This window comes from Sinocyclocheilus rhinocerous, unplaced genomic scaffold (genome assembly GCF_001515625.1).
Source record: "Sinocyclocheilus rhinocerous isolate Xijiao unplaced genomic scaffold, SAMN03320098_v1.1 scaffold347, whole genome shotgun sequence".
Classification (NCBI taxonomy): Eukaryota; Metazoa; Chordata; class Actinopteri; order Cypriniformes; family Cyprinidae; genus Sinocyclocheilus; species Sinocyclocheilus rhinocerous.
Window position 1 is genome coordinate 269,522 of NW_015632719.1, and position 12,438 is coordinate 281,959.

Consider the following 12,438-nt stretch of genomic DNA (forward strand, 5'->3'; position numbering starts at 1 on the left):
CAAACTCCTCTGACGCTTCTTACAGCAGGTGAGAGGAGTTTTATAGTATGTTGTCTAGTATATCATACTCTACAGTACATGAATATTAAGTATGTTATGAGCTGTGATAAAATTTTGTTTGTTCATTTTATTTTGCACAAACATTTTGATTTTGAACATCATTTAATAGAAGTGAGTGTTAAACCATGAAATCATGAAACAGACCCTGTGCAATAACAGATCACACGTTGTATTTCAGTGCTCGTGTTACTGTGTATTAACGTAAAGTATGTAACTTTAGGCTGCTGGTTTGAACTAAACGCATTGTTCTAAGTGTTTGATGGCTGCTTGTAATTGCATTTTAAATAGTTAAATTTTCAGTAGCACTTTAAAAGACATTTCTAGAGAGGTATGTGAACTGCATGAGCTCTGACTGGAGTTGAGCCAATGAAAGCAGATGTGATCTCACATGTCTCACATGTTCAGCAGTGATGTCACTAGGTGTTATGTTGTTGTTTTGATTTGTTAACCCATGTAGATCCATCATGATGTTGGAAATCTACCTGGTAATGACAGTTGCTGCCAGTGCTGTTTCTCAAGAGGCAGAAGAGTCTGTATCATACATGGCAAGTGTATTTACATAAAACTATAAATAATACATATTATTGAGTATATAGTTTTGTTGTTGCTGCTTATATATATTTTAAATTGACACATAAAACGTTCTTATACAGTGATTTTTTTTGTTTTCCTCACAGCAGTGCACAGAAGGCTATGAATATGATCCCATTAAAGAGGTATGCAAAGGTAATAAAATAATATTGTTGATATAGTATTCTCTCTCTGGCCTTTTATGGCCAACAGTTGTCCTTTTGCCTATTTTCATGTATCTGAGAAAGTGATTCTAAATCCTAATGCTAGTTTTCTCTCCATGTTCATGAACAGATATTGATGAGTGTGCCATTGTCTCTGATGCCTGCAAAGGAGGCATGAAGTGCATAAACCACTATGGCGGCTACCTCTGCCTCCCTCAGAATGCCCAGATTTTTGTCACTAATGGAGATGAATCATCCCAGCGCACAGACCCTATTCCCCAAACCCCCCTTAACCCGCTGAACCCCACTAACCCACAGACCCCTCAAACTCGCACCCAGTCAAACCATAGAGGTGTAGCAGCTGGAGCCACACAGTGCTTGCTGGGCTTTACACTGGATGAGCAAAACTACTGCCAAGGTAAGCCATTGTTCTTAACACAACAACAGTATTTGTGGTAGCATTAGTCTCATTTATGGGCTGGGTAAGAGAACTCTTTTCTTTTCCAATCATTGATTTTCAGCAAACAGTGCAGTTAGTGCTACATTTTCGGATTTTGTTTGAAAAGTTTCTAAACTAAAAAGTTATTTTGAGTCAGTAAACAAGAAACATACATTTCAGAAAATGTTATTTTCCCAGCATTAAAAATGGATAAAAAGCCATAACATAATATTATAATTTCAGTAAAGGCAGATTTTTAGACAGAGTTTTTTTTTTATATATGCAAACTGATTTTCGGGGCCCTGCACTGACATTTTGGGTGGCATGTACTCAACTGAAAAAAGGACACCCCTCTTTTTTATAAAAATTAGTTACATACTTGACATGGTGTCACCAGACTCCACCGTCACTCCCTCACTCCGTTCACAGTCCCCTGAATACTGATCACCTACACCTCCACCTTGTCAGCACCCTCATCAGCTCCTGTATAAAAGCACACACTTCTCCCCAGCTCATTGTCTGGTCTACTCATTGGTATACGGACCACTTACCTGCCTACTTACCACCTGTGATTATCTCCTGCGATTACCTCCAGCATTCCCCCTGTGTCTCCAACGTCCTCTATTGTGTGTCTACTCGTCCAAGTCTTCATCACTGAGAATCGTGTGCACTCCAGCGAATCCACATGCAAAGACAGTAAACCTCTTCATTCTCCAGTATTGCATTGGTCCATTACTACTTACCCATTGCTACTCACCCACTTTCTGTGTTAATAAAATCACTGTGTGTATAGCCCGCTAATCCTGTCTCTGAGTCTGGTATTTCCATAACAGAAGACCAGAATAAATACCGCAGCATGAGTTCCATGGACCCGTTTCAGGAGATTGTGGATTCGCTGCGACGGGCCTTAGCATCCACAACAACATTGATCACCACACCAGTCACTCCTTCAGCACCTGTTTGTGTGGTCAGTCCTATGGCCAACCTGGTGCCTTACTCTGGCTCGGAGGAGGGCTGCAATGGATTTTTTCTACAATGCTCACTGGCCCTCGAGATGCAGCTGCACCAATTTCCCACTGAGAAATCCAAGATCTCCTTTGTCATCTCTCCGTTATCGGGGCAAGTGCTCCAGTGCGCGGAAACCATTTGTAACCAGGATGGCCCAGTCACCCAGTCATTCAGCAGCTTCGTAGCTCATTTCCGAGAAGTGTTTGGAAGATCGCTTAGTGAATCATCTGTGGGTGAGCAATCGTATCACTTAAAACAAGGAAAGATGTCAGTAACAGATTATAATCTTAGTTTTTGCACTCTGGCAGCCGCTAGTAGGTGGAATGAGAGCTCGCTCCTCACCACCTACCGACAGGCATTGGAACCCAAGTTGCGGCTGCATCTCGCTGCCTACAATGATTCCATCAGTCTCAAATGCTTCCTTCAACTCTCCATCTGTGTTTCTCATCGTATGCAGACCTGTATGGAAGACCAACAGGGCCAACAGTCCTCCTCCTACCATGAACAGCCAAAGTATGCCAGCTCTCCAGAACCAGGTACGGAGCCCATGGTTGTGGACAATGCTTGTTTATCCCGTTGAGTGGCAACGACCGCTGGTCCAGGGTCTTTGCTTGTACTGCGGAGTATGATGGCATATCATCTCTGTATGCCCTGTCCGTTCTCCTCGGCCTGTGGTGAGTTTCATTCATACTCCTAATTCTCATGCATCTCCATTCACCACTGAAGTCCCCCTTACTGCTCGTGATATCTGTTTCAGTACTCACCCTACTCGACTCTGGGTCAGCTGTCAACTTTATCTCGGGGGAGCTCTGCCATCAACTACAGCTCAAAAGAAGACCAATCGAAGTCAAATAACAAGTCCAGTCAGTAACGGGAAGACTGCTCAGCTTCTGTCGTTTCCGTGTGGGACCCATCCAGCTCCGGCTTGGCCAACTCCATCAAGGATCCCTGGATTTCCTGGTTCTGGAGCAATCCACCGCTGGCATCATCCCAGGGCATTCATGGTTAATTAAAGACAACCCAGTGCTATTCTGGAAAACAGGAGAAGTCCTAAAGTGGGGCGAAGGCTGTTACCCTGAATGTTTCTCTCTCCTTCCATGAATTCTCCAGCGACCTGTGAAACGCACCTTCTTCTCCGGAAAATTCACCCTGGCGGAAAGGAAATAATGATATCAGGAATATAGAGCTGCTGGCTATCAAACTCGCCCTGGAGGAATGGAGGCATTGGTTGGAAGGTTCCAGACATCCCTTCATGGTACGTACCAATCATAAGAATCTGGAATACCTCAGAGAAGCCAAGAGACTTTACCCTCGACAAGCCCACTGGGCACTCTTCTTTACCAGATTTGACTTTAAGATGCCCTACAGACCTGGTTCTAAGAATGTTAAGAAAGATGCCCCCCTTGACGATTCTCCTGAAGCTCCTGAGCCAATCCTTCCCTCCAAGCTCATAGTAAGTCCCAAGTCCCATTCAATGGTCTCCTGAGAGTTTTCTCCAATCCAGCTCTGCCCGGGTGTCGTCCTGGTCATACCTATGTTCAACGCTCTCAACGTGCTCCTCTGATCCGTTCAGCACATACATATTTGGGCACTGACCAGGGGCCAATGGAACCCTCTCACTGCTACAAGATTGCTTCTGATTCTGAGCCCCAGATACATTGGCCCCTTCAAGATCATCTGTCAGATTAACCCACTGTCATTTACCTGCTCCAACTCCTTACACATTTCAGAATTCACTCATCCTTCTGTATCATTACTCAAGCCATACCATAATCCTGTTTCTAATCCTTCCACAGAGCCTTGTCCCGCTTATGAGCCCTTCTTCTGATGAAAGTGAAGGATGGTATCACCTAAGCAGTCAAGGAAATCTTGGACTCCCGACGCTGTGGTGGCCTCTTGGAATATCTAGTAGACTGGGAAGGATATGGTCCTGAAGAAAGATCCTGGGTCCCCAGAGATCATATCCTTGATCCTGATCTCCTCACTACTTCCATGCGCCCCACTCTGACCGTCAGGGTCCTCGGCCCTCAGGAACGGGCCATGGAGGGTGTACTGTCACGATGTCACCAGGTTTCCACCGTCACTCCCTCAATCAGTTCACAGTCCCATGAATACTGATCACCTGCACCTTGTCAACACCCTCATCAGCTCCTGTATAAAAGCACACACTTCTCCCAAGCTCATTGTCTGGTCTACTAGTTGATGTATGGACCACTTACCTGCATACTTACCTCCTGTGATTCTCTCATGCGATTACTTCCAGCATTTCCCCCTGTCTCCAATGTTCTCCATCGCGTGTCTTCATCCAAGTCTTCATCCCAGAGAAGTGTGTGCACTCCAGCGAATCCACAATCCCCCCCTCCATCTGCAAAGACCTCTTCATTCTCCAGTAAACCACTTCATTCTCCAGTATTGCATTGCTCCATTAATACTTATCCATTGCTACTCACCTATTTTTTCAGTTAATAAAATCCCTGTGTGTATTGTCCGCTAATCCTGTCTCTGAGTCAGGTATTTCCGTAACAATACTGTAGATAATCATTATTTATTCATTCATTCAATACCCGTATACTAATGCAGATGTTTAATACTCAACATAAAATTACCAGTTCACAGAGAACACGCTTTTTAGCATTCATTATTTCTACATATAGCCTATCACAAGAACAGGCAACAACAAATTAATTACAAATACAAATTAATTTCCAGGAGCATTTTTTTTACCTTTACAAGGGCATAATTAGAATAACAAGACACTATAGGACTGTTATCTATCAAATTAAATAATTATCAAGAAAATCTTTACACTCAGATGTGGCAGAGAAGCTTTATCTTAGGTGGAATTTATTGTTGATGCATTTACACAGACTGTTTAATGCAGCTCAGAGGTGGCATGAATGTTTTTATTCTTCAGTTTCAATTGCATAAATAATGTTATAAGATGTTTAATGTATTAAATGTGTAATTGTGAATATATACATTTTCGACCTTGCACAACTATTTTATGCTAACACCAGACCAGCTTGCTCGCTGTTAAGCTATTGCTAGTTAGGCTGGTTGTATTCAGATGTTTTAATAGGGTTTTATTTCACAGCAGTGACAAATGTTGCTGACATATAAGACAGACACAATTGTTAACCGGCTGTCACAAATGAAGGCAGGTCAGGGAGCCGTGGATTCTCCTACAAAGAGCGCTAAATTTGTGTGCATTAACTGTGATGGCTGTGACAAGGGATGCCATGAAAATAATATTAAAATGAAAAATGCGACTTTAGTCAGAGGTCTATACTTGGGGTCTATATGCACACATGTCTGCTGCTATTACTATGCCAACTATGTAAAGGGACTGTTATTCCATTGAAAAACAAACATAAATATGAAATTGTTTTGTTTTGTTTTAAAAGTTGTTTTGCATTTCTCACAAAATTGATTTAAATCTGTCAAATAATGTAAATTAAGTTCAGTTTATTGTTATGTCAGTAGTAAGTTATGAACAAACACATAAGCACACAAATAGTACGAGAATGACGTGGAAGCTACAAAGGACACTTGGTACAAAACAGGTTCCTCTGGGGAAACCATGGTTTAATTAATAACCTGAGTCATTCCCCATAGAGCAGGGGTAGGCAAGTTTGGTTCTAAATAGCCGCTGTCCTGCAGAGTTTAGCTCCAACCCTGAAAAAATCTCACCTGCCTGTAGCCTTAGTAATCCTGAAGACATTGATGAGCTTGTTCAGGTGTGTTTCATTAGGATTGGAGCTAAAGGACAGTGGCCTGCAGAATCGTAGACGGTGCGGTATTCAATGGTACCTTAGGCACGTAGCCTGGTCCACAGTGTAGGACCAGATCCAGATCCCCATAGCCAGATCCTGAGAAAATAATAAATCTTCATAAAATAATATAAAATAATCTTCATCTACGAAAAAGTGTTAGGCTTCATTCTACGAGTGCCACAAAGGAACTGAGTTATCAAATTGTGGTTCCCAAAGACCCATCGTGTAACAGGGCTTGGAAGGCAGCTATGAGACCTTAAGAATGGAAGGGGATAGACCAGGGGTGCCCAAACGTGGTCCTGGAGGGCCGGTGTCCTGCAGAGTTTAGCTCCAACCCTAATCAAACACACCTGAAGCAGCTAATCAAGGTCTTACTAGGCATACTAGAAACTTCCAGGCAGGTGTGTTGAGGCAAGCTGGAGCTAAACTCTGCAGGACACCGGCCCTCCAGGATCGAGTTTGGGCACCCCTGGGATAGACCCACAGAGAAACAATTCTGGAGGAACACTTGCACTGAAGCCACTAGGCAGTTAACTGGGTCCAATTCCCTGCACCATGAGGTGAAAACCCTCCACTTGGAAGGAGTATGATTCCCTCATGGCAGGAGCTCTAGCGTTTAAGATGGTTCAGGAGCTGATCCCCGTTAGGGGTCAGACCCACAGTGATGCGAACAGATCTACTTCCACCTGGCTGAACTTACTCCTAATTAATTCCACCATCTTGGAATGGAGTTTCCTCAGCCCCTGCCTCAACAGGCTGTCTGCTCCCACATTGAGGTATGTGGAATGTGAACTGCTCTGTGAGAAAACAGTTTGCCCTGTGACCATAGAAGGACCTGGTGCACCTGTCTGCATCGATGGTACAACCACAGACCCCCAATGATTTATGTTGATCGTACAGACAAGGATGTGGTTGCCTCTAAGGTTTAGGAGGAATAATGTTTGAGCTAGAAATACAGCTATCATCATTAATGTGCCAAGAGAGATGATGCTGTCTCCACAGACCTTGAGTTGAGTAGCCCTCCAGGACCGCTCCCCAGCCCATGAGGGAAGTATCTGTCATTAGCATCTTGCAATGACACGATGCCCCCAGCACAGGTCCCTGGGACAGAGACTAAGGTTTCTTCCGCATCACCAAGGAATGAAGGCATCTGTGCATCACATTTATCATGTGGAATGGGTTTAGTTCTGAGCCACCACTGTAACTCATGTGCTGCAGGCCAAAAGGGTTCACTTGGATGCAGCTGCCATGAGACCCACTGCTGAAATCAGCCAGTCATCGATAAAATTGAGTACATGGATGGCCTGGAGTCTCAAAGGAGCCAGTGCTGCATCCATGTACTTCATGAAGGTGCGAGGGGGTAGTGCTATTGGTATGCTTCGCCCCAGAAAGCAAACCTCAGGAATTTCCTGTGTTGAGGAAGGATAGATCTGTGGAAGTATGTGTCCTTTAGAATAAACGTGACAAACCAGTCCTTGGATCTGATTTGGTTCACGATGAAAGGGACGGTCAGCCTTTTGAACCTGTATCTTCTCAGAGTATGGTTTAACCAACGTAGATCTATCATGGGATGCAACACCCCCATCCTTCTTTGAAATAATGAAGTACCAACTGTAGAAACCAGAAGAAGGAACATGTTCTATGGCCTCCTTTGCCAAAAGGGATGGAACTTCCTGTTCCATTACCCGAGCCTGCTTGGGGGCCACCATTGACAACATGCCATCAAATTTTGATGGTCTAGAATCAAACTGGATTCTGTATTCCCTTTTCTATTGTATGCAGGGCCCACTGAGACACATTTGGCAGAAGTTTCCAGGCTGCCACAAAAGTCTTCTAGGGGAATAATCCTTTCGAGGCTGACCTCTGGTGTATCTTGGGAGCTGAGCTTGATGCCCTGAAGGAAAGTGTTGCTGCCTGTATGAGGAGCTGGATGTAGATGGCTGGGGCTGCCTTCTGGCAGGAGCCAAAGGTGTCTCTCCATGGCCACCAGTACTGACATGGAGCAGCCGATGACTCAGGATGTCTCCTTGGTGGGCCAGAGAGACAAGTCGGTGGCCTGACGCCAGTCATAACTTTCTTTTGTGGCACACTTCCTGCTTCTCTGCCGGTCTTTTGATGTTAAGCTTAGTCATGGCACGGGTCACAACCTCCAACAGCTCCTTATAAGCAGGGATATGGGTGGTGAGTCCTCCATATCTCCTGCCTTAATGGAGACGATATCCACTTCCTCAGAGCTGGATAACATAAACATCGAGCTGTCACTCAGGGCAGAATAATCCTTGGAGCAGGCTTCTGGATCCCAAGCGTGAGTGCTGGAGCATATGGAAGAGAGCCGAGAAAGGGCCAAAGCCATGTTGGGATTTGAACCAATGATGCAATCATTGATTCATCATGCAGTGACAAGAAACCTGAAAAGCACTTTCCATCCAGTAAATCTAGTTGAATCCAGTAGTCTGTAGCTACACTTTGGGCTTTGGGTTCTATGTGGAGTGATTACCAATTGAATGTTCCGCTTTTCAAGTTAATTAATTTCATGATACTTGTCAATGACCCACTCCCATTAACTGCATTTGAATTTATGGCTTTAATAAAATACTATTTCATGTTATAAAGCTTGCTTTAATCATGGAGTGCACTGATCAGCCTGTGTGATTGTGTGTGTTTGGGCAGATGTAGATGAATGCTCTCAAGGCCTACACACCTGCAATGCAGACCAGATCTGCTATAACACCAGAGGCTCCTACACCTGTCAGTGTCATCCTGGATACCAGAAACATGGAGAACAATGTGTGGGTGAGTTCACACTGCAATCTAGTCATCAAAGCAGCCTACTGATATAACTCAGCAATATATACAATAAATATTATCCTATAATAAGTATATATAATCATGCTGGTAAGTGCTGGTTAGTACTGTTTTGGGCTGTTCTAGAAAACAAAACGTATAAACTTGTCAGCCAGTGTGGTCTTTCTGGTCAATGTGGTTGCTGGTTAAGCTGGAGGGTCAATAGGTTTTTGCTAGTTGAACTGGTCTAGGGGGAAATCAAGCGTATCGTTAGTTCTGGCAGGTCACGTTAGTCAAGCTCGCATCAGCTGACTTTCAGCTGATCCCCATCTACCTATGGGAATACGACACCTATCTAAGCATTCATATACAGGTGAATCGCAATAAATTAGAATGTCGTGGAAAAGTTCTCGTGTATTAAATAAATTCAATGCACACAGACTGAAGTAGATTAAGTCTTTGGTTCTTTTAATTGTGATGATTTTGGCTCACATTTAACAAAAACCCACCAATTCACTATCTCAACAAATTAGAATACTTCATATGCTAGGCTGCATGGAGGCGCAGGGAGTTCTTGCCCTGAACAGAACCATACTGCCAATCCAAACTGTATGCTAATTGTCAATCATCTTTGACGATAGTGGTCCTGACAGAACTCTAGTTGGGAGGGGGGCACTTTCAGTGACCTTTTCTAGTGTCTATTATGTCTTTAGCATCAAATATAAATACTTCTGTAAAACAATATTACTCTTATATTTCATGTAAATAATATGCTAATAATGATAATTGGCTTTAATTCACAATAATCTCAGTGATGCACTGAAATGAAATGATTTTTTTTCTTAAATAATAGACACATTTACTGGAAATTGTTCTTACCCGTAATTAGTGTTGGGTAACAATAGTTCTCAGCATTTCTGCCAGGCTTGTCTAGCAAATGACGAAGCACTCACTGCATTCAGAACAGACATTTTCATTTACATTTATGGATTTAGCAGACACTTTTATCCAAAGAAACTTACAAAAGCAATGTCAGGTTTATTAGACAGCTTTTCGGTGCATCCCCGAGACTTTAAATTAGGTAAGTGAGTAGGTAAGAAAGTCAACTTAATTAGGTTCTCGGTCTGAGCCCCCCCCCCTTTAAATTCCTTGAACTCCCTAGAATGATTTTATTTAATAAAACATTCTCAAACACGTTAATACTTGTCTTCATTACCTTCCACATCAGACTTGGTCTATTAAGAAAATAATCTTCATCTACGAAAAAAGTTTTTTCTATCACCCTGTAAATGTGTTAAGCATCCTATATAAGTTTAATCAAGCACTGTGTGTGTAAACCTCTTTGCAGATAGAAATGAGTGTATGCTATCACACTACTGCATGCACAGATGTGTGAACACTGCTGGCTCTTATTACTGTGAGTGTAAAGATGGCTACCAGCTCGCCAGCAACAACCACAGCTGTGTAGGTGAGTCAAAGACCTAACCTGCCTTCCTGTCTGCACAGCTTTGCACAAGAGTGTGTGTTCAATGGAATTCAAGATATCCTGCAGTATCTCTCTCTCTCTTAATGTACAACCCTCTCTTTGTAAGTAGCACATTACATTGAGCCAATGAATTAAAAAATTGCAAGGTGTTGAAGGGGATTGTTTGAGTTAATCTAAAAAATATTAAAACATTAAATAGCAGTCTGTGTTTTTAAGTGTTATATTGACTGTAGAAGAATCATTATTAGGCAACATACAGGAATCTTCTTATATATTAAAGTGGTACGTTATCGTTTTACTCTTATTGTCACTCTTAATACCATAAAGTGAAATAGATGTCAGTACGATATAAGGGCAAGAAGGCCTAGCTGATGTCCGTCATATTAGCATGCTTAACAGCTCTGCCAAGAATTTGATTTCAAATATTTAACAAAGGAATTTAAAAGATCTCATAGGGCGGACAAGAGTAAGAGGAGCTTCAAATTAAAGGTGAATCTGTTAGCACAACATATTTCAAAAGGAGAGAGACCCGTTGGAATCGATCCTAGGGTTTACTGGAACAGCCAAATGTAGTGCCCACCCTCTATGTTGATGTAAGGGGGTCTTTCAAAGGTTTAATTTGCAACTCCACATTGTTCAGCTGTTTTGAGGATACTCAGGAATGTGAAACTTTAGCCTGATATCTAAATTCTGAATCAAAGCTTGAAGGTCTTTGCCAATAAATTATGTTTGCTGATCAACAACATCAGGAATTCTTCAGCGAGGAAAGGTTTCCTGCAAAGGTTTTTTTTTTTTTTTTTTCACATGCACTCAATGGAAATTGAAGAACATACTAATAAGAACGGGTCTTAGGACCAGTACAAACACACCACATATGTGTCCAAGGTTCTGTAGGTCTGTCTGCAGGGAAGGATTTTATTAAGCCTCATGATGAACTAAAGAATGTTTCTTTTACAGGCAGCTTAACTGATGCATATGGTGCCCAACTATAACTATATATAAGATGTGGAAATTATTTACTACTGTTATACATTTTAATGCTGAACCATTCCAATTTCTCTTTTTTCAACTTTGTTGCATCAGTTTGTAGAAGTGCCCTTTTCTGCTCCAAAATGACAGTGCTCTTGTGCTCAAAGCAGGGTCTATAATAGAAATAGTTTACAAAGTTGGATTAACTTGACTGGCCTGCACACCCACTCACCGAACATTAGTGCCTGAACTGATGCTAATACTGATGCTCGTGTCTTGTCTTATGGAATATTTAATTAAAACATATGATCAATGCCAACATATTTGTGTTATAATACCACTCTGATATGTTTACAATTGCACACACCACAATTTTATTTCTTAACAAAAAAGACAAAAGACCAACAACTATCAACAAAGATAATCAACCAAAGGCAAAATATTCTGTTTGCCCATCAAGTCTGTGATTTTGATTTTCTGCAGAAAGGCGTAAAGAGTGGTCTGCTTTGATTTAGAAACACTGGATTCAGTGCTATGGTTTGAGTATCATATCTCAGCTTTTGATGTTCCTCATCTGTAAACTGCTTTGGATAATTCATAGAAGAGTTCATCCATCATGCAAAGGAGGCAGAGCCAGGAGACTAGATGGAACCGGCAAAGAAGGCTGAGTCAGGGAAGTGAGGTGGGGCCAGGGTAATGGACAGAACTAGCCGAGGAGGAAACACAAACACAGCTCTTACAGGTCTATAAAAGTGTAGGCATGTCTTAACAGGTAAAAGTAGGTCAATAAAAGGTGCAACATATTAGAAATACTTTTAACTTGAAGTTTAGCTTACCTGTCAAAAAGAAACCGCAAGTTCTTCATATTGATTTAAACCCAAACATTCCATCAAGTTCCTTCATCTTGTAAAGCCTGTTCACACCAAGCACAATAAAGATATAGTTCTAAAAATCGTTCTCAATATTAAAGAATAGCATAGTTCACACCACAACTATAACAATAACGATACAGAGGAACGATATCGTTGTGATCACTTTCAAAACGATTTTTTTCCAGCTGATGAACGATAAAACACTGACAGCCAGTCAGAATCCATCCTGCTGTAACGAGCTCAAGAATTTAAAGCGGCAGATGCATGTCAAGTCAAGTCACCTTTATTTATATAGCGCTTTTAACAATACAGA

General features: G+C 42.1%; 1 protein-coding gene across 1 annotated transcript in view; it reads left to right on the forward strand.

Annotated features, from left to right (window-relative positions):
* The first annotated feature begins 602 nt into the window (after window positions 1-602).
* The window catches only part of LOC107742815 (EGF-containing fibulin-like extracellular matrix protein 1), a 23,561-nt gene continuing 11,725 nt past the window's right edge, over window positions 603-12,438 (forward strand). The window contains exons 1-5 of the mRNA XM_016555861.1: window positions 603-611; window positions 738-786; window positions 925-1,212; window positions 8,685-8,807; window positions 10,147-10,266. Of these exons, the coding sequence (XP_016411347.1) occupies window positions 603-611; window positions 738-786; window positions 925-1,212; window positions 8,685-8,807; window positions 10,147-10,266 (589 nt within the window). The remainder of the gene's footprint in view (window positions 612-737; window positions 787-924; window positions 1,213-8,684; window positions 8,808-10,146; window positions 10,267-12,438) is intronic.